Source organism: Orycteropus afer, unplaced genomic scaffold, assembly GCF_000298275.1.
Source record: "Orycteropus afer afer isolate SDZICR_OR568_19922 unplaced genomic scaffold, OryAfe1.0 scaffold00374, whole genome shotgun sequence".
NCBI lineage: Eukaryota > Metazoa > Chordata > Mammalia > Tubulidentata > Orycteropodidae > Orycteropus > Orycteropus afer.
Genome location: NW_006921961.1, coordinates 756,773 through 779,076, shown reverse-complemented (window position 1 = coordinate 779,076; position 22,304 = coordinate 756,773). Strand labels below are relative to the sequence as shown.

The window sequence follows — 22,304 nt, the reverse complement described above, 5'->3', positions numbered from 1 at the left end:
AATCTTTTATCATATTCTACCAACTTTGAAAATAACAAAGTTTTCAAACCTTCACCAAAATACTGTTTACTTTCCCTCAGCCTCGAAACAATCAATTTCAGTTCTTAAATTTTAATGATAGATAAATACAAATGCCAATTAAATAATTTAACATTTGATGCTAGGATAGCCTTGACTTTTAAAACTGTAGTCTATATGAGGAACATTCTGATCTGTTTTGTGAATTATTTTAGTTGGAAATAAAAGTAATATAAATTACAACACTCAAACACATAAGTTAGAGCATCTTAACCTATAGTTGACATTAGAATAATCTTTGCAACTGGTATTATTGTTAACTGTATGTGAACCTGGGTTTAAATCACCAGGCAGGTCACAAATGAGTAAGTGTCTGATTCTGCACCACTAAATTAATTCTTCACCAACCAATATCATTCAGTTAACACACTCAGCCACAGGTGTTTGCACTTACAGACCTGCCCAAAAACTTCTTCATTCACAGTGAATGTGAGGTCCAGGATGTCATGGATATCATTATCTTTCATCCACTGCAGGCTCTGATGGAACTCTTCATCAAGATATTCTAGATCACTTAGATCACACAGACTAAGATAACAAATAGAAGCACATATGAAGGCATGACTATTAGCAAAAACTCACAGTCATGAGGGAAGAAACTAAGAATTAAATTTCCAGATCAACTAAATAGGTAGTGATTACTAGAATCTTTTTAGTTAAGATAAGCAATCAAACTACTGAAATAATTCAGAAATGTGGCATAAAACTAGAAAATTCTGGAGAGATAAGATGCCTTAAGTACCACTCAGTCTGTCCCTTCTTTTACAACCACAGAACTGGAGGTTCAGAGAGTAGTAGACCTTTGTATATCTACCCACAATTAATCCCAGAGCAGGAACTGGGACATGGGTGAACAAGTTTGGTTCAATATTCTTTTCAGCCACATTACACTACCTTTAAAAGATTCTTCTCCTAATTTGAGATTATGTATGTTTCTATACTGTAATTTTTTTTAAAAAAAGACTAGATTCTGTGATTTATTTTCACTTACATCCCCTTTCCTCTTCATGGCTCTCACTCTTGCTATGATTCTATAAACCGCAAACCATAGAATCTCTTTACAATTGTAATGGGCTTCTATATGTCTCTCTCTTCACTGCAGGGAGGGTCTGCAAAGGTGGAGTTAGTAATACACGGCCCTGTTGTCAGGTGGCAGAAATTGATTTGCTTTAGTTGTTTTGAGATTTCCCTCCTATCAGTCCAATTTCAAGGGTCATTTGGTTCTGTCCAATCTAAACATTTTTGAGCATGTGCCAGATATCTTAATAACTACTTGATGAATAGCACTCATTTACTCAATCACCTCCCTCAAGGAACTCATGGTCTAGTTGGGCAGATAGGCACATAAAGAGACATATTAATATAAGGTGATAAGTGATAACATAGGGTGGGTAACACTTATAACTCAGGCACTTCTTTGTGTGTATGTTATACTTCAATTTTTTAAAAAGGTAAATACAGAGTAATCACTCTAAAAGCAATCATGAAGGACCCTTGCTTCTATCTGAAGGTTCAGAAAATGTTTTTTGAAGCATATGATACCCACAGTAAATCTTGCAGGGTATTCAAAAGTTAGATAAGTAAAGTTAGATAGGATGAAAAGAAGAGGAAAAGAGAGAAAGAACAATGAGATAACAACACAAACAAAGCACAGTCATGTGGGGAACAGCACACTCACACTGTTCTACCAGTCAGTGTATAAGCGCTTGAGAATAAAGCACAAGACAGAATTTCCAGACAATTCAATAAGGCTGTAAAGGGTGGTGGGAGCAGGCCTTAAGTATCATTCTAAGGAACTTGGTGATTCTGAGCTAATGAAGTTTTAAGACAGGGACTAACATGGTCAGATGTGAATTTTAATGGTTTCCCTGGAAGTCATAGGCACACAAATAGACATATTAATATAAGCTGATAAGTGATCACATAAGGTGGGTAATACTTATAACTCATGCACTTTTTTATTATGTATATTATACATACAAAAGAGAGATGAGGACTGGTGGTACAGACTTAGGAATTAGCAGGAGATGAGACAGGTGAGGAGGTTTTTGCAGGACAGCGGGTAGAGAGAAAAAAGCATGACCAAACATGGAAGCTTCAGAAACACCAAGATTTATGGGTGAGACAGAGGAGAAACCACAAAGGAGAAAAGTAAAGGAGGACCAGGAGAGAATAGAGTGTCATGGGCAACAGGAGAAAAGACTCAAGAATAAACGGGTAGGGTTGGGTTGATCAATAGTCCCAAGAGTAGCAGAATGTTTCTTAGAAAGGACTAGAAAGTGTTCTTTCAAATCATCCATAGGTTACTCATAGGAAGGAAGTTAGGCTACAGTGTGTTGAGAAGTATGAATTCACTGTAGGGAAGTGTTGTTGTTGTTGTTATGTGCCATCAAGTTGGACCGGACTCATAGCAAACTCTCCTTGGGTTTCTGAGGTGGTATCACTATGGAGGTAGATTGCCCAACCTTCCTTCCAAGGAGTGGCTGGTGGGTTTGAGCTGCCAGCCTTCTGGTTAGCAGTCAAGTGCCTTAGGCACTATGCTACCAGAGCTCCTATGTAGGGAAGTAGAGACAGTCAATATAGACTTCCAGGAAGCTTAACTGAGAAGGTAAGAGAGAGAGGCAATGATATGGGAAGATGCAAAGTGGGCCAGAGGAAACCAGGCATAAAATGTCCAGTGCTTCAGCTACACAGACACTGAAAGGAGAAGGCAAAGCATTTTCCTACTGATCTCTGAGGAGCCATTAGAAACATTTTGTTTGCTTAAGGCTCTTACAGTTGAGGTCTGGGCTTCCATTTGACAGAAAGCAATGGGTACAAGATATGTGGCCTCAGCTGGGGAATGGGCAAGAGAGAACCAAGCAAGACTTCAGTGCTTTCTCATTGCAAATCTGAGCTAGTACGCAATAGTCAGCTGCTTTCTCCTGCTCAGCCACTGATTGTAGCACAGAAACTATTTGCTCCACATTTTACAATAACTGCAGTCTTCCATTATGATAACAAGGAATTAAAGTTTCATAGATACTACACATAGGGAGGTCTCAAGAAAAGCACAGCACTTCCCTTCCCTAACAAATAAAATAAGGACAAAGCAAAGGAGGATGAAAATTGAATCAAGAGTAAGCAGCTGAAAGTTTCCATAAAGTAAAATATAAAATATATCTAATAAAGAACAGGGGCTGTGAGTCACCAAGACCAACCCACAACTATTCTATTAATAATCAGTATTAATACCACAAGAATTTCAATGCTGTATTTGAAGTGCAATTGTTTGAAGAAACATGTGTTGCAACAAACGAGAATAAACTGCTTGGAGTAGAGCAAAACTAAGATGTTGGGGGCTAGACAGGTCACAAGCAGGAAAAACACAAAAAACATGTGATAGCATTTTCAAATGTTAACCATTATTAAGTTTAATAACAACAGATCTGAGATAGCAAACAGATAAACAATGACTCTCTGACAAAAGACATTTTTCAAGAAAAGAAATACTGTAGTTTTACATGTTAATTATGCAAGCATTAAAAATACTCTTACATTCTGAGAAGAGCCTTGTAAAATGGCCGTGTGAAGAAGGCATCCAACAAATACTGGTGAATTAGTGCAAGACCAAGGATCCGACCACTGAACCGAAACCTGAGGAGAAAAAGTATGAGATAGCTTACATGCCACGGAGCAATTTCTAAATGGTTCAATTTGCTTTCTAAAATGCCTTCCAGCACTAACAATCTAAGTTTGTCCCAGGTTAGTTGTCTACTAAATCCATAAAAATTTGTGTGTATTGTAGTCTGTCTTCCAAACCCAAACCAAATTCACTGCTGTGGAGTCGGATCCGACTCATAGTGACCCCTCCTTGGGTTTCCGAAGCAGTATCACTACAGAAGTAAATTGCCCAACCTTCCTTCCGAGGAGTGGCTGGTGGATTTGAACTGCCAGCATTCTGGTTAGCAGTCAAATACCTTAGGTACTATGCCATCAGAGCTCCCTGTCTTCAGTAGGCCAATAATTCATATCTACTTCATGAAGAAATGTTTCACTTTGGTATTTAGAGACACAATGCTTCACCCTCACCCCATGTCAATATGTTCACCATGTAGTACCCCACAGTGTCCACATGAACTCTCATGTCAGTGAAATTTCCCCTAACAACTTCTAAACGATGTTGAATGAGCAAGCCCAGTGCTAGTGAGGAAGATGTTGTTCCCTTCTGGCTTGCTTGCATAGATACTAGTAGGATTTCTCCCATGTAGATTCAGTAGCAATTCCCTTTTGAGGAAAAGCACAAAATTAGTTCCTAACCAATTCTGTCACAAAGCCCACTCCTGATGATCCCATCACCATCTGAGAATTATGCAGGTGGACATTTGGGGGAGTTTCCTTAGGGGACATTTTGTTCTCTAAAATGTCAAGGCCCAATTCTATTCTGAATCACTCTGGAAACTTTATTAAACATATCTGCTATGACTGGACCTGCTGACTGAGATGTACCTTTATTTCTTCTTTTAAAAGTATTAAATTTCCATATCTTTGAAAGCCTGATGCCTTCCAAAAGTGTAAATCCATATTGATGGGGTTCATGCCATCAATCTATAGTTTAGTATTGTTGTTGTTGTTGTCATGTGCCGTCGAGTCAAACCCGACTCATAGCGACCTCTCCTTGGGTTTCCGAGGCAGTATCACTACAGAAGTAGGATTGCCCAACCTTCCTTCTGAGGAGTGGCTGGTGGGTTTGAACCGCCAGCCGTCTGGTTAGCAGGCAAGTGTCTTAGCCACTACGCTACCAGAGCTCTCAGTTTAGTATTAGGCAGCCATTTTAAGATCAATGTCTAGCAGTTTGTTTCTTTTTATTTCCACTTAAATTAGCACAGCTATAATAGTTATAGTTAGGAGGACTCCACATTATAGCTAACTGGAAGTTAATTTCAAGAATAAGTCCTAAAAGTTAATGCCCTCCACCTACCAATATTAACCTTGTAACACAAGGAAGCTTTTTCCATGAGTCTTACTCATGTTTTTTCTTTTGTTACTATTGGTGAAAATGAATAGGAACAAGCAAACAGGAGTTATACAAATATTTAAAGTCTATATATGTGGGGATTTAGAAAAAATTTAAGGAGATTTTGAAAGCGTGCACTTGGGATTTTCAGAATAAATAATCCCCAGATAGGAATCCTATATCAGTTTTCCTTGATGATCTTGTAGGAGAAACTAGAAGAGATACTCCCTGATTACAAACATTAAATGGGTCACATGGTGAGTAGACACTGCAGTGACCACCCAATGCCCTCCCTTCTGCCAGGGTTCTTTTCTCTTCTACCATCAATGCCCCCAGGCCACTGCACCCTTCCCTACTCCCCAACAGAATGCCATAAGCATATCAGCAAGTGTTTCTTCAGCCAGCTTCTCTGTGTGCCATCCCCTACTCGTGTGTTAGCTATCTCCCTAAGGACTAGTCTAGAAAGTACCCTGACATCTGGGTGAGGGCCTTCCCCTATTCACCCCACCCAACCCCACCTCACAGATGCCTAGAGGTGCTGACAGGGATTCAGGGATCTTGCTGGGAAACTAACATCATCTGTAACTTTGTTTTTATGGGAAATACCTTTTTAATTCTACCTAACTCTATTAAACTTGATTTTATGGAACATAATCTATTCCTAGTTTAAAGACTGCCTGTGTATTTAAATTTGAGAGAAAAAAAAAAAAAAAACAAGATTCAAGACAAGTATTTAACTGAAATATGCTTTTGTCCAAGAAAAAGAAAAAAATTTCATCAGAGCAAATCACTGAAGAACAATGTTATGGGGTAGGGGGACTTACCATTCATGGTGATTGTCTACAAAGGCAGACATGGGACTTATTTGCACTGTGTACGTATCATTGGCTGAATATTCAAATAAGCCATAATATGGGTTAAAGAGTTCTCTGGATACCAGGAAGAAAAACTCTCTGGAAGGTCCACTGTAATCCAGCCTTTAAAATCCATAAAAAGAACAATCAGTTATTTTTTGTCTGTATATATAGGCACATTTTCTATAGAGTTCAATTTTCTGTAGAGCAGTCATTACAAGTCTGATTGTCTACATACCATGACTGTCCAAGACAACGCAAATGATCATGATTCCTGGGTCACATTCATGCCCTGACCCACACAGTAAAATGGACATGTATACTGAGCATATAAAAAACCAAACTGCATCTCAAATAATGCATAAAAAAGCAATATGGTAAAAATGTGATTTTATACACATATATAAAAAGGTAAATAAATTAAATGCCCAGAACATGATCATGAGAAAACAGAGTACAATGAGAATGCTTTATTTAAACAAGGAGCCTTGGTGGAACAGTGGTTAAGCACTTGGCTATGAACCAAAAGGTCAGAAGTTTGAACCCACCAGCTACTTTGAGGGAGAAAGGTGTGACAGTCTGCTTCCGTAAAGATTTACAGCCTGGAAACACTATGGGGCAGTTCTACTGTTTATAGGGTCACTATGAGTCAGAATCTACTCAATGTCATGAGTACTTATTTAAACAGAATAAAACCCAAGGGAATTAGATACCTCCATTCAAGGGACATAGAGTCCTCATGGATTTCCGAAATAATTTTTTAAATAGAAAGAAAGAATTGGAGAGGAGATATTACAGATAGATACAAGGCCCCCATAGAGATCAGAGGCAAAACACGCAATGGTGGAATTCATGTGAAAACTTTAAATTCTAAAACACCAAGGAATATTACAGACAAGAAAAATGAGGGTTCCCCAAGGAAGGCATTTGGAGCAGTGGCTGAAACTCTAGCTCCTGAACTACAGTGTAAATTCCATTTTACTTACAAAGACATCATCAGGGTCAAAGTGAAGTATAAGAAAAGATTGTGTTAGGTTGAAGGAATGACAAGTGGCTAACAACCCTGAAAGCAACATAGGCAAGAGAGAGGAGTTTGAAAGAAAGCAATCTGGTATGCCAAATTAAAAATGAAAATAGAAGACACACCTACCTCTGAGAAAAACTATGCACAGAGGGTTCAAAGATGAGAGGCAACAAAGGAAGAATGATGGCAACTGATAAACTGGGTGGGAGGACTGTGGAAGACTTCTAATTTTTTTTGCTAATGATATTATTTAATTCTTTCTCTTTTAAAATTTCCTTTATGGACATTATTGTACTGCATTTTTTCTTTCAATGAAAGAGAAATCATCTAAATCTTGTCCAGTGATGGCTTATTGGATGGAGAAAAGAAGACTGGATGTGTCCTATTATAGGCAGAGGAGAAAGGTGCGGTACTTGTAAAGAAAATAAAATGACTTTTATATGTCTTACTTGTGAAAGGAGTGTATACATAGAATACAGTTCATTCATTCACACATTACTCGTTTTTTGACATTTCTGAATATATTTCTACCATTATTTAATTTTTTCATTAACCAGTTTTCTGTTTACTTGCTTTTTAAAGTTTTTACTTGCCCTGCATTGCACAATTATATGCTAGTTCCAATTTTTCTAATATACATTAAAAAATACATAAATATTCAACTTTTTAAAACTTAGCCTTCAGAGTAACTAAAATTATCTCGTATCTCACCAGGAGTACCTCATACTCACATCCACACTGCATTTTGGGAGACATGAGTAATCTGACAGGAAACCTGTGTGTGCAAAATGCAAACAGGGCAGACTGTCAGGGCCCAAGGGGCCTTAAGATGGTATGATGGAGTTGCTCTGAGGCAGCTGAATATAATGTGGCTAACAGGTCCTACAGATCACCCTCAGATTATTGTGGGGACTCCCAAAGCAGCACCCTTGCTGCCTCAGATGTAAGGATGGACAGACTGCTTCTTCTCATGCTGAGGTGAAAACAGCCTCCTGTGGCCACCTCCCACTGTCCTACTTATGGCCTCCGATGCCACCAAGAACAAGTAGAATACCTCATCCACTTGAATATTCTTCACATATTTAGAGGCTTTCTTCAACAAATATTTGAGTTCCTATTTTGCCTTGGAAAGAACCCTAGTATTGCAGTGGTTAAATACTATGTGCTAACCAAAAGGCCAGTGGTTCAAATCCACTAGCTACTCTGTGGCTCTGAGGGAGAAGGATGTGGTAGTCTACTTCGATAAAGATCACAGCCTTGGAAATCCTAGGGGCAGTTCTACTCTGTACCATATGATCACCATGAGTCAGAATTGGCTCAAAAGGAGCAGGTTTGGTTAGTTTTCAGTATCCTTTGGATACTAATTCAGAAGTTAAAACTCACTGCTACTCAGTTGATTTCAACTCATAGTGACCCCAATGGGTTTCCAAGGCTGTAAATCTTTATCATGGAAGCAGACTGCCTCATCTTTCTTCCATGCAGTGGCTGGTGGGTTTGAACCACTAATCTTTTAGTTAGCAGCCAAATGCCTTAACCACTATACCACCAAAGCTGCTTTAAAAATTAAAGACATAAAAATTTTAAAAGTCATTTTTCTACAGGAATTCTGCACTTTCCATATCCCTGATCTCTACTCGCTCCTAATTCCTATCCCCTTCCTGAACATGGCCACTTCCTTAGCCTTCTCTCAAGGCAAGGTATGAATTCCTTCATTATCCTGGTCACTATTCTCTGGACACTCTCCAGGGTATCAAAGTTCTGATAAGGTGTGGCATCTAAGATTGATTATAATTTCAAGGTGTGGTCTTGTCAGCATAGAGCTTAGAAAGGACTCTGGCCCTCTCTTTCTGGATACTTTACTAATGGAGTTTAATATAACCCTGTCTTTGGTGGCAGCCACTTTATTCTGTTGATTCATAATAAGCTAGTCATCAGCTAAAGGCCTAAACCTTTCACCTGTGCTACTTTAACCTGGAACTCTTCCATCCTGTCTTTAGGTAGCTATACTGTTTAAAACCTAAATGCCAAAAAACCAAACCCACTGCCATGGAGTCAACTGTGACTCATAGGGACCCCCACTGGGTTTTTGAGGCTATAAATCTTTATGGAAATAGATTGCCTCATCTTCCTTCTACACAGTGGCAGTGGGTTTGAACCACTAACCTCTTGGTTAGCAGTCAAATGCCTTAGGCACTACACCATCAGAGCTCCTAAAATCTAAATAGTAGACTTTATACTTTCTCTGCTAAATTTCACTTTGTGAGAGTTAGTCCATGAGTCTAGCCTACTCAGAGCCCTCTGAAGGCAAAACATCCCTCTAAGATTCCTATTAATGATGAATTTCGGCAGCAGAGGCCCAGTGCCTTTCCAGAAACAGATGCCAGCAGTGAAAGGCATCTCAGAAATCATTTTGTCCAATCCAACCATTTTATAGAGAAGACTGAGGCTGAAGGAAGTTTGCTGACTTGGGTCAAATGAAAGGTGGAGGAACCAGGCCTTAACACTGGTTTCCTGACTCCAAGTTTAAAGTTCATCTCTATTTACAGCTTACTCTTCGGTAAATTTTAAATGCTGAGCAAGAGGTTTTATTGGAACACAGTCATGTTCACTTATTTACACATTGTCTACATAACAACAACAACAACATTGCCGCTTTCATGCTACAACAACAGAGTTAAGTAGTTGCAAAACCAAAACCCACTGCCATCAAGTAGATTTTGACTCATAGTGACCCTCAGGAAAGAGCAGAACTGCCCCATAGGGTTTCCAAGTCTGTAAATCTTTACAGAAGCATCATTCTCCGATGGTGCAGCTGGTGTGCTCGAACCACTGACCTTTTGGTTAGCAGCCCAATGCTTTAACCACAGCACCACTGGGGGTCCTAATGTATGGCCTTCAAGCCTAAATACTTACTGTCCAGCTGTTTATAGAAAAACTTTGCCAAGCTCTGTTATAGAAGAAAGGACAAGTAGAAGGAAAATGGTACTTTATTAAAATATCTGTTTCACTATAAATCCCCTTCTTTAGTGAAGAACCCTTCAAGGCAGAGGCATATCCACGGAAAACAGCACCTATGGCAAGCACTGAAATTGTCCCCCCGTCCAAATACCTGACATCCACCTTTTAGATAACTTCAGTGCTTGCCATAGGTGCTGTTTTCAGCACTCATTAATATTTTACTTAACACATTACAGCACTACATGAAAATTACAATTGTACTTTCTTTGCTTTCACTGATGAAAATTGGTTTTTGATGTGTTCAAAGTCACTTTTTTTTCAGTTTCTTCTCTATCTACACTCAGCAGAGAAAGATCACATGCTCTGCCTTGACGCAGGGTAGTTCTCAAATATAAAAGTGTTAGTTCTAACTTGCAAAATGATTTCTCAAAGCTGGTGATGGAAACTGGGATGGTTCATAGAGACTGCTCAGTGGTAACCTCCTTCAAGTGGCGCCAAGAGCCCATGTCATATCTACCATGCCCTAGATATACCTCTGCTTCAAGGAAACATAAAATGACTATAATTCTGTACAGTGTATAAAACCTCAAGGAGTGCTCACAGATACTGAGTATGAAACACTGAGTGAGCAGTAGTTTGCAGCTGTTAGGCTCTCTCTGCAGGGGCTTTCACACATAATCAAGCCATGGATAAAGGTTACAGACAATGCCAGATTACCCAATGAGCAAGGTAAGCATGGGCTTACTTGTGCTTATTTATTCATCTTTAGTGAACAATTTCACATTTTTCTCTATTTATCAAAGATTCTGGTTCTAGATATGGCTGGCATCTGGCTCTCTCCCAATCCCACAGACCCCTCCTATAGAATCAAAGCCTCTTTTCAAATTTACAGTCTCTGACAGGGATGGAGTACCAAGTAAGCAAGGTAAGCACAGGCTTACTTGTGCTTACTTACTAATCTGTAGTATACATGAAAATCACCCAGGGACCTGTAAGAATCACCCCAGAATCTTGTTAAACTGTAGAGCATGATTCTGTATATCTGATGTGGAAAAGCGTATTCTCAGCAGGGATCTGAACCAGAATGAACCAGTTTGAAGCCGTGAATCAGGCAAAGTCTTTATACTTTGATTTGATTATAATCCAAAACTAAGAACAGTATATCTGAGAGCAGGTTGTGGATTACAATTTACATGTAAGTCTACCTAATTCAATAGGACATGTCACAGCAGGGGACTCAGTGCATGTACTTCCTGTAATGCCTTAGCAACGTCTTCCATATAAATAGTTAATATGACTCATATCACAAGGATCATTTGTCACATTCCTGTTTTTCCAGTTAGGTTGGTTCCATAGCTAAAGGCTTGGCACGGAAATACAGAAACTCCAGACAACAAACGAGTGTGTAGCCACACAACAGCTGCATCTGAGGGCATTTCTGAATAAGCACAGATGTCTTTGGGGTGGCCATGCAATCTTGAACCCCATAAAGTGCTGATAAAAGCATTTTTTAACACCATCACATTGCTGGGAGAACGTGGTTTACCCAAGGTTGAGTAGGTGTCCAGTATTTATTAAAATAATGAATTTTATTCTCATGTTCTTTATTTTCAACTAAGGATTACTGAAAATCAAGTATTACATGGAAATAGATTATGAACTGAAAGAAGATGATGGCATTGGGAAGTCACACCATCATTTCCTATGAGTTTTCATGAAGACAGAAAGCTTTGCTTTCTTACAAGTTGGTTCAGGCACACATGGCCTATACATGTTCTGATTCACCCTCAGGTATTTATAGAAGCCAGGCATTAGTTCTTGAGCCATTTAAGAAGGCCTGATGGGTGAGTAAGGAATTATGTGGCAATTAATATGATAAAGTTTCACCTAGTGATATCAAGCCAAAGGTTAGGCACAGAAGCATTCTTCCGTAGCAAAGTTTGGGTTATCTAGGCTATGCTGCAAAAGTCTCTTTCAGAAAGAAAAGTAGCAGTAACATAAAGTTTTACCAATTTCTGAGGAAATGTGTCAACCAACAGACTCAGGACCCCAAACAACTTCTAGCAAGGACCTGACCAGTTATTGAAAAAGAACTTCTGGTTGTTTTTATAAACATGGATGAGAGAAAACTTTTTTGAATCTCACCTTCCCTAGTTTCATTCATTTGCCCAGCTCGGGCAAAATGTTACAGAGAAAGCTCATCTGTTTTTAAACCCCCAAACTAAAACTGTTTGCACACATCCCCTCCCTAGGCTAAGTGTGGCTTTGCAAGACGGATGACTGATGTCATATTGATGGCACCTAAAACACAATGAACTCATTCTTTCTTAAAGAAAGGAGCCTTTTATAAGGTTGACCATAAGAGAAAAAAGAGGCAGGGCAATGGCAGTGTAAATATCCTCTTTATCTGAGTTATTATTGCTTTACTGTTTAAGGTACTAAGAAGTTAATAGTTCAGGATGCCATATCAGAACATAATAGGCCATCTGGCTGGCTTTTGACACCACATAAGCATTAGTTGCTGGGACTTTTAATGCAAATGGAAATAACAAGCCAGAGAATAAGTGGTATTTTAACTAACACCTCCCTAAAGAAGTAAGGGCTAGACAGACTGAAACCCCATAGCATAAGACAACCACAGCATGCAATTTCCCGCCACATACTGTCAAGAAGACTCAGTTCCCAGCCACTGCTGGGGCCACTCTCTACTTTGCAAGGGCAGATAACCAAATTAAGTTGAGTGGAAATTTTAATGTCTGTAACAAAACCCCCAGTTCTGACTAAATTAAGTCACAGTGATTTGCCTAGACACTCTCTACTTTTTGTAAAACATGAAGCATTACGTTGTTGTTGTTATGAGCCGTAGTGTTGGCCCTGACTCATAGTGACCTCTCCTTGGGTTTCTGAGGCAATTATCACTACAGAAGTAGGATTGCCCAACCTTCCTTCTGAGGAGTGGCTGGTGGGTTTGAACCGCCAGCCTTCTGGTTAGCAGTCAAGTGCCTTAGGCACTATGCTACCAGAGCTCCTAAGCATTACGTTAGTGAGAATTAAAAATTGTCAACTGATGCATTTGCATTAAAAGGCCCTAGGATTATATCTCATTAATTTTTAACTGAATATAGGCATCTCTAATATCCTGGGATTAATTGTACATCACACAGAATTTGTTATTATCCTGTAAATTTCAAACTGTAAATTTTATCATCATTTTTCTAGACTCAACTCTTCCATTTAAGGAACAACCTGTATCATGTTTCAGACCTAATGCAAAAAAATAGCTTAAAGCACAGCTGAAGTCTTTCTACAAATCTGCTAGTCCACATCTTTTTAAAAGGCAAGCAGATGCATTATTCTTAAAAATAAATCACCTTCTCTTTATGCCTTAGCTAATCTAGTGTACCACTACTCATCTGTTAATTTGTCATACTGTAGTGGTTTATGTGTTGATGTGATGCTGGAAGTATTTAAAAAAAACAGCAGGGACACCTATGGTGGAAAGGTTCAGTGGAGCTTCTAGACCTTACAAATAGCAGAGAAACATTTTCTGCTATAGTGCTAGAAAATAAGCTTGGACAAAAAAAAAAAAAAAAAAAATCACTGCCACCTAGTCAATTCCAACAAAAAAAAAAAAAAAAAAATCACTGCCACCTAGTCAATTCCAACCTAGGCGGTAAATCTTTACAGAAGTAGGCTGTCCCATCTTCCTGCTGCAGAGTGGCTGGTGGGTTTGAACTGCCAACCTTCTGGTTAGCAGTCAAATGCCCTAGGCATTAAGCCATCAGAACTCCTTCCTCAGGTTGGAAGGTACTCAAAATATGACCACGGAAGAGCTGCTTCCTCAAGGTACAGTCAACCTTAATGATGTGGATGGAGAAAAGTTTTTGGGATCTTCATTTGATGATGTGGCAAAACTCAAAATGAGAAGAAACAATTGCAAACATCCATAAATAACTGGAGCATAAAATATATAATGAATGTAGGAAAACTGGAAGTTGTAAAAAATAAAATAGAATGCTTCAAGAACAATATCCTAGACATTAGTGAGTTGAAATGGACTGGTATTGGCTATTGTGAATCAGACAATCATATAATCTACTTATGATGGGAATAACAAATTGAAGAGGAATGACGTCACATTAATTGTCAAAAAGACATTTCAAGATTTATCCTGAAGTACAATACTGTTAATGATAGGATAATATCCTTATGCCTACCAGGAAGACCAGTTAATACCATTATTATTCAAATTTATGCACCAACCACTAAAGCCAAAGTTGAAGAAATTGAAGATTTTTACCAACTTCTGCAGTCTGAAATTGATCAAACATGCAATCAAGATGTATTGATAATTACTGGTGATTAGAATGCAAAAATTAGAAACAAAGAAGGATTGGTTGTTGGAAAATATGGCCTTGGTGACAGAAATGACGCCAGAGATCACATGACAGAATTTTACAAGATCAATGACTTATTCGTTGCAAATATCTTTTTCCAACAACACAAGTGGTTATTATACACCTAGACCTCACTGGATGGAAGACACAGGAATCAAACTGACTACATCTGTGGAAAAAGGTGAGAGAGAAGCTCAATATTATGTCAGAACATGACCAGGGTCTGACTGCAGAAGAGACCATCAGTTGGTCATATATAAGTTCAAGATGAAGCTGAAGAAAATGAAAACAAGTCCACAAGAATCAAAATACAACCTTGAATATATCCCACTTAAATCTGGAGACCATCTCAAGAATACATTTCATGCACTGAACACTAATGACTGAAGACCAGACAACTTGTGGGATAACATCAAGGACATCATACATAAAAAAGCAGTCAGTAAAAAGATAGGAAAGAAAGAAAAGATCAAAATCGGGATCAGAAAAGACTCTGAAACTTCCTTTAGAATCTAAAATAGCTAAAGTGAATGGATGAAATGGTGAAATAAAAGAGCTGAACGGAAGATTTCAAAGGGTGGCTTGAGAAGACCAAATAAATATTAGAATGAAATGTGTGAAGACTTGGAGTTAGAAAACCAAAAGGGAAGAACAAGCTGAAAGAGCTGAAGAAAAAATTCAAGCCTCAAGTTGCAAGAATGAAGGATTCTATGCGCAAAATACTGAATGATGCAGGAAGCATCAAAAGAAGATGGGAGGAATATACAGAGTCACTGTACCAAAAAAGAACTGGTTACCATTCAAGTATTTCAGGAGGTAGCATAAGATCAAGAGCAAATGGTAATGAAAGAAATCCAGATGCACTGAAGGCACTGGTGAAAACAAGGATCTAGGAATCGACAGAATACCAACTGAGATGTTTCAACAAATGAATGCAAAGCTAGAAGTGCTCACTTGTCTATACCAGGAAATTGGAAGACACCTATCTAGTCAACTGAATAGAAAAGATCTATATCTGTGCCCATTCAAAAGAAAGGTGAGCCAACAATGCAGAAATTATTGAACAATCATTAAAATAGCACATAAGTACAGTTTTGCTGATGATAATTCAAAAATAGTGGCAGAAGTATATTGACAGGGAACTGCCAGAAACTCAAGATGGACTCAGAAGAGGACATGAACAAGGGAAATCACTGTTGATGTCAAATGAATCTTGGCTGAAAGCAGATAACACCAGAAAGATGTTTATCTGTGTTTTACTGACTATGCAAAGGCATTCGACTGTGTGGATCAAGACAAATTATGGATAACATTGTAAAGAATGGGAATTCCCGAGCACTTGATTGTGCTCATTCATGAGGAACTTGCACACAGACCAAGAGGTAGTTATCTGAATAGAAAAAGGGGATAGTGTGTGCTTTAAAATCACAGAGTTGTGCATCAGGGTTGTTTCCTTTTACCATACTTATTAGATTTGTATGCTGAGCAAATAAACCAAGAAGTTGGACTATATGAGGAAGAACGTGGCATCAGGATTGGAGGAAGACTCATTAACATCCTATGATACGCAGATGGCATAACCTTGCTTGCTGAAAGTAAAAAGGACTTGATGCACTTACTATGAACATCAAAAACTGCAGCTTTCAGTACGGATTACACCCCAACATAAAAGAAAACAAGAATCTTCACAATTGGACCAATAAGCAACATCATGATAAATGGAGAAAAGATTAAAGTTGTCAAGGATTTCATTTTACTTGGATCCACAGTGTCCATGGAAGCAACAGTCAAGAAATTATATTGCAGTAGGCAGATCTGCTATAAAAGACCTCTTTCAAGTGCTGAAAAACAAAACTGTCACTCTGAGGATGAAGGCGTACATGACCCAAGCCATGGAATTTTCATTTGTCTGATATGCAGAAGCAAGCTGGCCAATGAATAAGGAAGACAGAAGAAAAACTGATGCTTTTGAATCATGATATTGGTGAAGAATGCTGAATATACCATGGAATGAACATATTTGTCTTGAAAGAAGTACAGCCAAAACGCTCCTTCGAAGCAAGGGTGGCAAGATTTCATCTCATGTACTTTCGACATGTCATCAGGAGGGACCAAACAATACCAAGACATCATCGGTATAGTAGAGGATCAGCGAAAAAGAGGAAGACCCTCAAGGAGGCGGACTGAGACAGTGGCTGCAATGATAGGATCAAACAAAGTAAAACTTGGGAGGATGGCATCAGACTGGGTAGTGTTTCATTTTATTTTACATAGGGTCACTAGGAGTCTGAACTGAATAGATGGCAGCTAACAACAACAATAATCAATTGTAAATAAAGACCCCGATTGTGTTAGTGTAATAAGGCAGTCAGGGAGATGGTTTCAGTGAGATTTTCAAAGTATTATTCCTGCATAGACAACATAAGGTTGACATCAGCAACATAAAATAATACTCTATATAAACTCTCTATTTTGTTAGTTTGGACTAGAGTGTATTGTTTTATTTTCCATACTGTTTACTTACTACATTATTGTCTCTGAGTGAAGACAGAGGTACATACATAACAAAAATTATCCCGGTAGCAGTCAGCCATCACACAAGGAAATAAGAAAAGTCTTTCAGTGACATAAGGAGCTCTGGTGGCATAGTGGGTAAGGTATTTGGCTGCTAACCAAAAGGTTACTATTTCATACCCACCAGCTGCTCCATGGGAGGAAGATGAGGCAATCTACTTCCATACAGATTTACAGCCTTGGAAACGTAATGTGGGCTTCTAAGAGTCAGAATCGATTCGATGGCATTGGGTATTTTTTTTTTCCCCCAGCGGCATATTCCAAGTGTTCCCAAATTCTGATATTTTTTTAAAAATAAACTTTTTACTTTAACCATTAAATTTTACCTAAAAAAATAAAACTATTTATTTATTTAAGAATAGTTTTGACTTACAGAAAAGTTGTAAGATAGTACAAAATTTCTGTATACCTACACTCACCCTCCCCTATTAACAGCATCTTACATTAGTATAGTACATTTGTTATAATTTATGAGCCAGTATTGATTTTTATTAACTGAAGTCCATACTTTATTCCTAAATTTTAACCTAATGTCCCTTTTCTGTTCCAGAAGTCCATTCAGGTTACTATTACTATTTTACATTTGATGTCATGTCTCCTCAGCTCCTCTTAGTTGTGATAGTTCCCAGATTCCCTGATCTTTGAATAAGGAATACTGGTGAGGTATATTTTAGAATGCCCTTCCACTGGGATTTGTATGATGGTTTTCTCATGATTGGTTTTGGGTTATAGGCTTTTGGGAGGAAAATCACAGAGGTAAAGTATCATCATCATTGCATCATCAAATCAAGGGTATTACCATCAACATGATACATCACTGTTGATATTAACCTTGATCACCTGGCTGAGGAGGTAGTGTTTGTCAGTTTTCTCCACTATAAAATGACTCGTTTTCCCTTCTTCTCTAATTGCACTCTTTAGAAGGAAGTCCCCATGCACAAGCCACAATTAAAGAGTGAAGAGTTACACTGACGTATTTGGAAATCTGCACAGAAGATTTGTCTATTTTCCCTTGTTTAATTATCCAGTCATTTATTTATATTTGAATGGACTCATGAATATTTATGTTATAGTTTGGGCTACATTCCAATACTATTGCATTTATTTGTTCTTCAAACTGTTAACAGTTCTGGCCATTGGAAGCTCTTTTGAGTCGGTTCCTGTGTCCCCATATGTCCCCATAATTATATATTTTTTTAATTGATATTTATTTATCTGTTTATTTAGCATTTTCTTACTTTCTGGCAGTAGAAGATGCCTCAGATACATCTTGAATATTTTCTGCCCCAGTACTAAACAGTTGCAGTCAAGCTGACTCTGACTCAGGGTGACCTGATGTGTGTCAGTGTGGAAATATGGTCCGTAAGGTTTATAATGGCTGATTTTTCAGAAGTAGATCACCAGCCCTTTCTTCCAAGGCACCTCTGGGTAGACTTAAACTCCAACCTTTTGGTTAGCAACTGACAAATCTAACTATTTGTACCACCCTTAGGCTCTGCCCTACTACTAACTTTTCACTTTGGGTTGTACTATAATGCAGAGAGAAATGTTATGATCTTCTATTTCAGTGTGAGAGTCAATGCGCTTGGAAAGATGGCAAAGGCTAAGATAACTCCCTAATTCTTGCCTTAGTAAATGATACACAGATAGGCCAGATTAAGAGACTGTCCATTGGTGACTGAGATCACACCTCAAAACATGCTCCCTCTTGTTTTCCCTCTGGGGTTATGGGAAGGAGACAGGTGATGGAAGCAGAAAGCACTTGGACTTCAATGGCAATCAAGTACAGAGGTATCAGCCCCCTTAGCTGGGCCTGATCCTTGGAACCAATGCCACCAGTCCAGGTTGCAGGGAGACTGCTTTGGATTGGTCAAACATGGCAAGCATGTACTCTATTCAAGGTAAGTACAGTGACTTCCAAAGACTCTTTCCTAAATCTCTGAGGTCTCAGAAAACTTAAGTCTAACAAAGAAGGAAGGCAGCCTGAGTTCTGGGGGAGGGAAAGTGTTCTTACCCAAACCAGACTAGTTATGTAAGAAAATATTTGGAATCCCATGCATGCTTGTGATAAGGCTAACAACGTTCATCTCCATTTTCCATTGTGTCTCTGAATCTTTAAGCCAACTAACAAAAGCTGAGAGTCCATTTTTGCACACCAAAAGCTGAGAGTCCATTTTTGCGCATTAGCAATTAAAGGTGCAAATCTTGGCTATAACTCTGTGCAAACTTTGTCATATGACAATGTGCTCCCATATAGTATTTTCTCTTTAATATAGTCACAGGGAACACTCTACAATAGCACATATGACAGAAGTAGGGTTATCAGTCCTCAGATGGAATGATGAAAAGATCCAGGGATAGGAAAATATCCAGATAGACCAAAGTTCAGGAATGTTCACTATGTCCCCATGCTGGGCTAAGTGCACCAAATAAAAGACAAAAAGCGTGGGTCTGCATTCTGCCTCTTCTAGTGTCTAGCTCCATCACTTATTTTGTTTTTCAGAGACTTCATTTCATCAACTGTATAGTGAATGGCTCAATTTGTTAGGTACTACTACTATGATTCCATAATCTAATATACTTTATTCCTCAGCATGACAGAGAGGGCTAGCCTTCAAATGAGTCAGATTAACAGAATCTGTTAACCTGTGTTCAGACACTTATGTGGTATTTTTACGTTCATTCTAATGGAGACTGGGTTACAAAGTAGGTTCTGAGACTGAAAACCCAGAGCTGAAATGAGAAAAGAAGGATGAGTGCTGACATCTACTAAGGTGAAATATGACAACTGTTATGCCTACTGAGATGCAACAGACAACTGTGTAGGAGTCTTCACTCCTTTATTTCCTAGTCCTTGTCTGCATGAGGACACTCATGAGGAGTTACAGAAGGTGGGATATGCTTGGTGACGGTAGGTAGTTATTTCGGTGGATGTGTTGCCCTCTCAAGGGAAGAGAAAAAAGAACCAAGACCTAGGAGTCACTGCTTTGGAGTTTTCCTGGTAGAAACAAAGGATGTGAGTTTGTGATGCTGAAACTGAGCTTGTATAACAGGTGATGCATGTCCTGGTTAACACTGCAGCGGAGATAAAAAGATCACAGCCAGGATAGTGTAACTCCCCCATTTTTTCCCTCAATTCTCCACTTCTTCCCTTTAAAAGAAAGAGAGATGCAGAGAGAAGAAACCAAACTAACTTCTGGCTCCCAAAATGATCTATAGCTATAAATTTTTATTAAATAATTTCTATGTCAAATGATTTAAAAACCAGAGGAAGCTGTAAGGAAAAAAAAAAAAGAGGTTGAAGTGTATGAGAACTGCATTTCCTGCCAGAAGGATTTCCTGTTTCAGGCAACCACACTGATGTCAATGTGGCGAAACATCCGGCCCTACAGCCGCAGCCTGGGTTCCACAGGCCACTTCTCTGTTCCACTCACCCTTCCTCCCCGACAAAGGTGACATACAGCTTATTTCTCTGCAGGTCTTTTCTTGAGTAGCCCATAATCTGGTTAAAAGCATCTTCTAGTAAGTGATCTCTTCTGATAATTAACCTGTCCGTAAAGAGATGATTTGAAAAACAAATTATTTCCTAATCCTCATCTTTTTAGAGTCTGGCATTTGCCATTTAATTTCAATTTCCTACAATTAATTAGGTGAGAAGTGGCCTTACTTAATACCATTGCTGTCTGCAATAAAGCACACACTTGTGTTTAACTCTTAACAGCATGAGCAAAAGTTATGTAAGAGACTAACTGGGAAGTAAAGCATCCCACCTTTGACCTGTAATAACTAGAGAGTCTGTACTGAACAGTCAAATCATTTATCTCAATAGGGAACCGCTCATAAAACAACACACTCAAAACTTCTGTTTAGTAAAAGAAGAACAACCTGGTGAGGTCATCTTCTAAGCCCGAATGCACCTAGACAAGGAATTCAATTACGAAGTGCCCAGATAAATGACTGGGAGGGAGAGGGACAGAGAGACAGAAGGAGAAAGAAGGAGAGAAGGTGAGGGGAGGGAGAGAGGGAGAGAAGAGTTTACAATTGTGCTCAATTTTTAGATTAAGTGAATCTTTAGGTTCTGTAAGTGATAGATACAAATGAATGATGTCTTCAGCCAATTAATTCACTTGTGATAGACACAATGAAAGCCATCATAAAAAGGTATCAATTTGCCCTTAAAAAATAATCATAATGGAAAGGAAGATAACAGTGAGGCTGAACACAGGAAAGTGGATTGTCACCTTCTTAAGTGACGCTGTGAGAAAGGAAAAACTCAGAGTAGCATGTGTTTTAGGCAGGATGATGCTTTTGTAGGGCAGTGCAAGTGGAACCCAGGAATTAAATCAAGTGAGCCCTCCCATGTAGGGCAGTCAGCTGTAAAACTGTAGGTCTGGCCTTCGCACCTTAATGCAGACACTGAGGTCCATGCCAGGGTGCAAAAGAGACCCTTCCTTCTTTGTCTTCTTTCAGGTGGCATAGTGGCAGTCTGGTAGGACATGGACACGGGTGGAGGTGGAGATGAGGGGGTAGCTGGGTGAGTTGTGGGTAAATAGGGAATGAAAACAATTCTAGGCCAATGTGATTATGTTTCAGTTTCCCCATTTAAAAGGGAAGTAGATAAAGAAAGGCAGAAACATCATACATGAGATATTCTCTTGGAGAAGTGATGTTTGTTTCACAAAATAGAGCCGATCAGGATTCCCATGCACACATCAGGCCAGGAAACAGTACAATGCAATGTAGGATACTGTGACAGCCTTATATCCAACACATGTAAGCCAATAAAGAGGTACTTCTCAGGAGAAAAAGAATATAAGCTTTCTATTTTGTCTATATTTTACATGAAAAGTAGTCTGTTTGTTTTAGAATCTTAAATTTACCATAATCATACTTAATTCCAGACCTATGTTTTATATGGTCCTATAATTTACCAGTGCCAAAATAATTATGCCGACTGAAACAAAGGCTGTTCATCCCAAATCACAATCCATTTCCTAAATTCCCAACCATATCTCATCCTTTGATCATCTATAAGTCATGCGGTTTATATCACTTTGACTTACTTTAATTTTCCTGGGCCTTGTCCATACCCTTTAGTCTCTAACTTCCTGTAAAAGTTCCTTAGTTTGGCTTCAAAATCCCGCTTGTATGGGGCTGGAGCCCGGGCATTGGCACGCTGAGTACCTAGAGCAAACCACAGAAAGATGACAGTCTGGATTTGTGTGATGTCCTTATGCTCATCACATCACTGTGAAAAAACACTACAGTGGGTATCAGGTGACAGATAACAAGGAACAGGAGGCAATACTTTCAGCTTCTGTAATTTTTACCTCTTTAAGTTGAAGGATATAACAAAGTTTAAACAGGGTTTCAAGAGATGTCTTCCTCGTGGCATTTTGGTTGACAGTAACGATCCTGTTTGA

At 38.8% G+C, this 22,304-nt stretch overlaps 1 protein-coding gene across 1 annotated transcript in view; it reads right to left on the bottom strand.

The window, feature by feature from the left end:
- The window catches only part of HECW2 (HECT, C2 and WW domain containing E3 ubiquitin protein ligase 2), a 288,426-nt gene that overhangs the window by 27,522 nt on the left and 238,600 nt on the right, over positions 1-22,304 (bottom strand). Inside the window, exons 19-23 of the mRNA XM_007953146.2 lie at positions 21,945-22,065; positions 20,316-20,429; positions 5,899-6,051; positions 3,616-3,714; positions 477-606 (exon numbers count right to left, since the gene is read on the bottom strand). Of these exons, the coding sequence (XP_007951337.1) occupies positions 477-606; positions 3,616-3,714; positions 5,899-6,051; positions 20,316-20,429; positions 21,945-22,065 (617 nt within the window). The remainder of the gene's footprint in view (positions 1-476; positions 607-3,615; positions 3,715-5,898; positions 6,052-20,315; positions 20,430-21,944; positions 22,066-22,304) is intronic.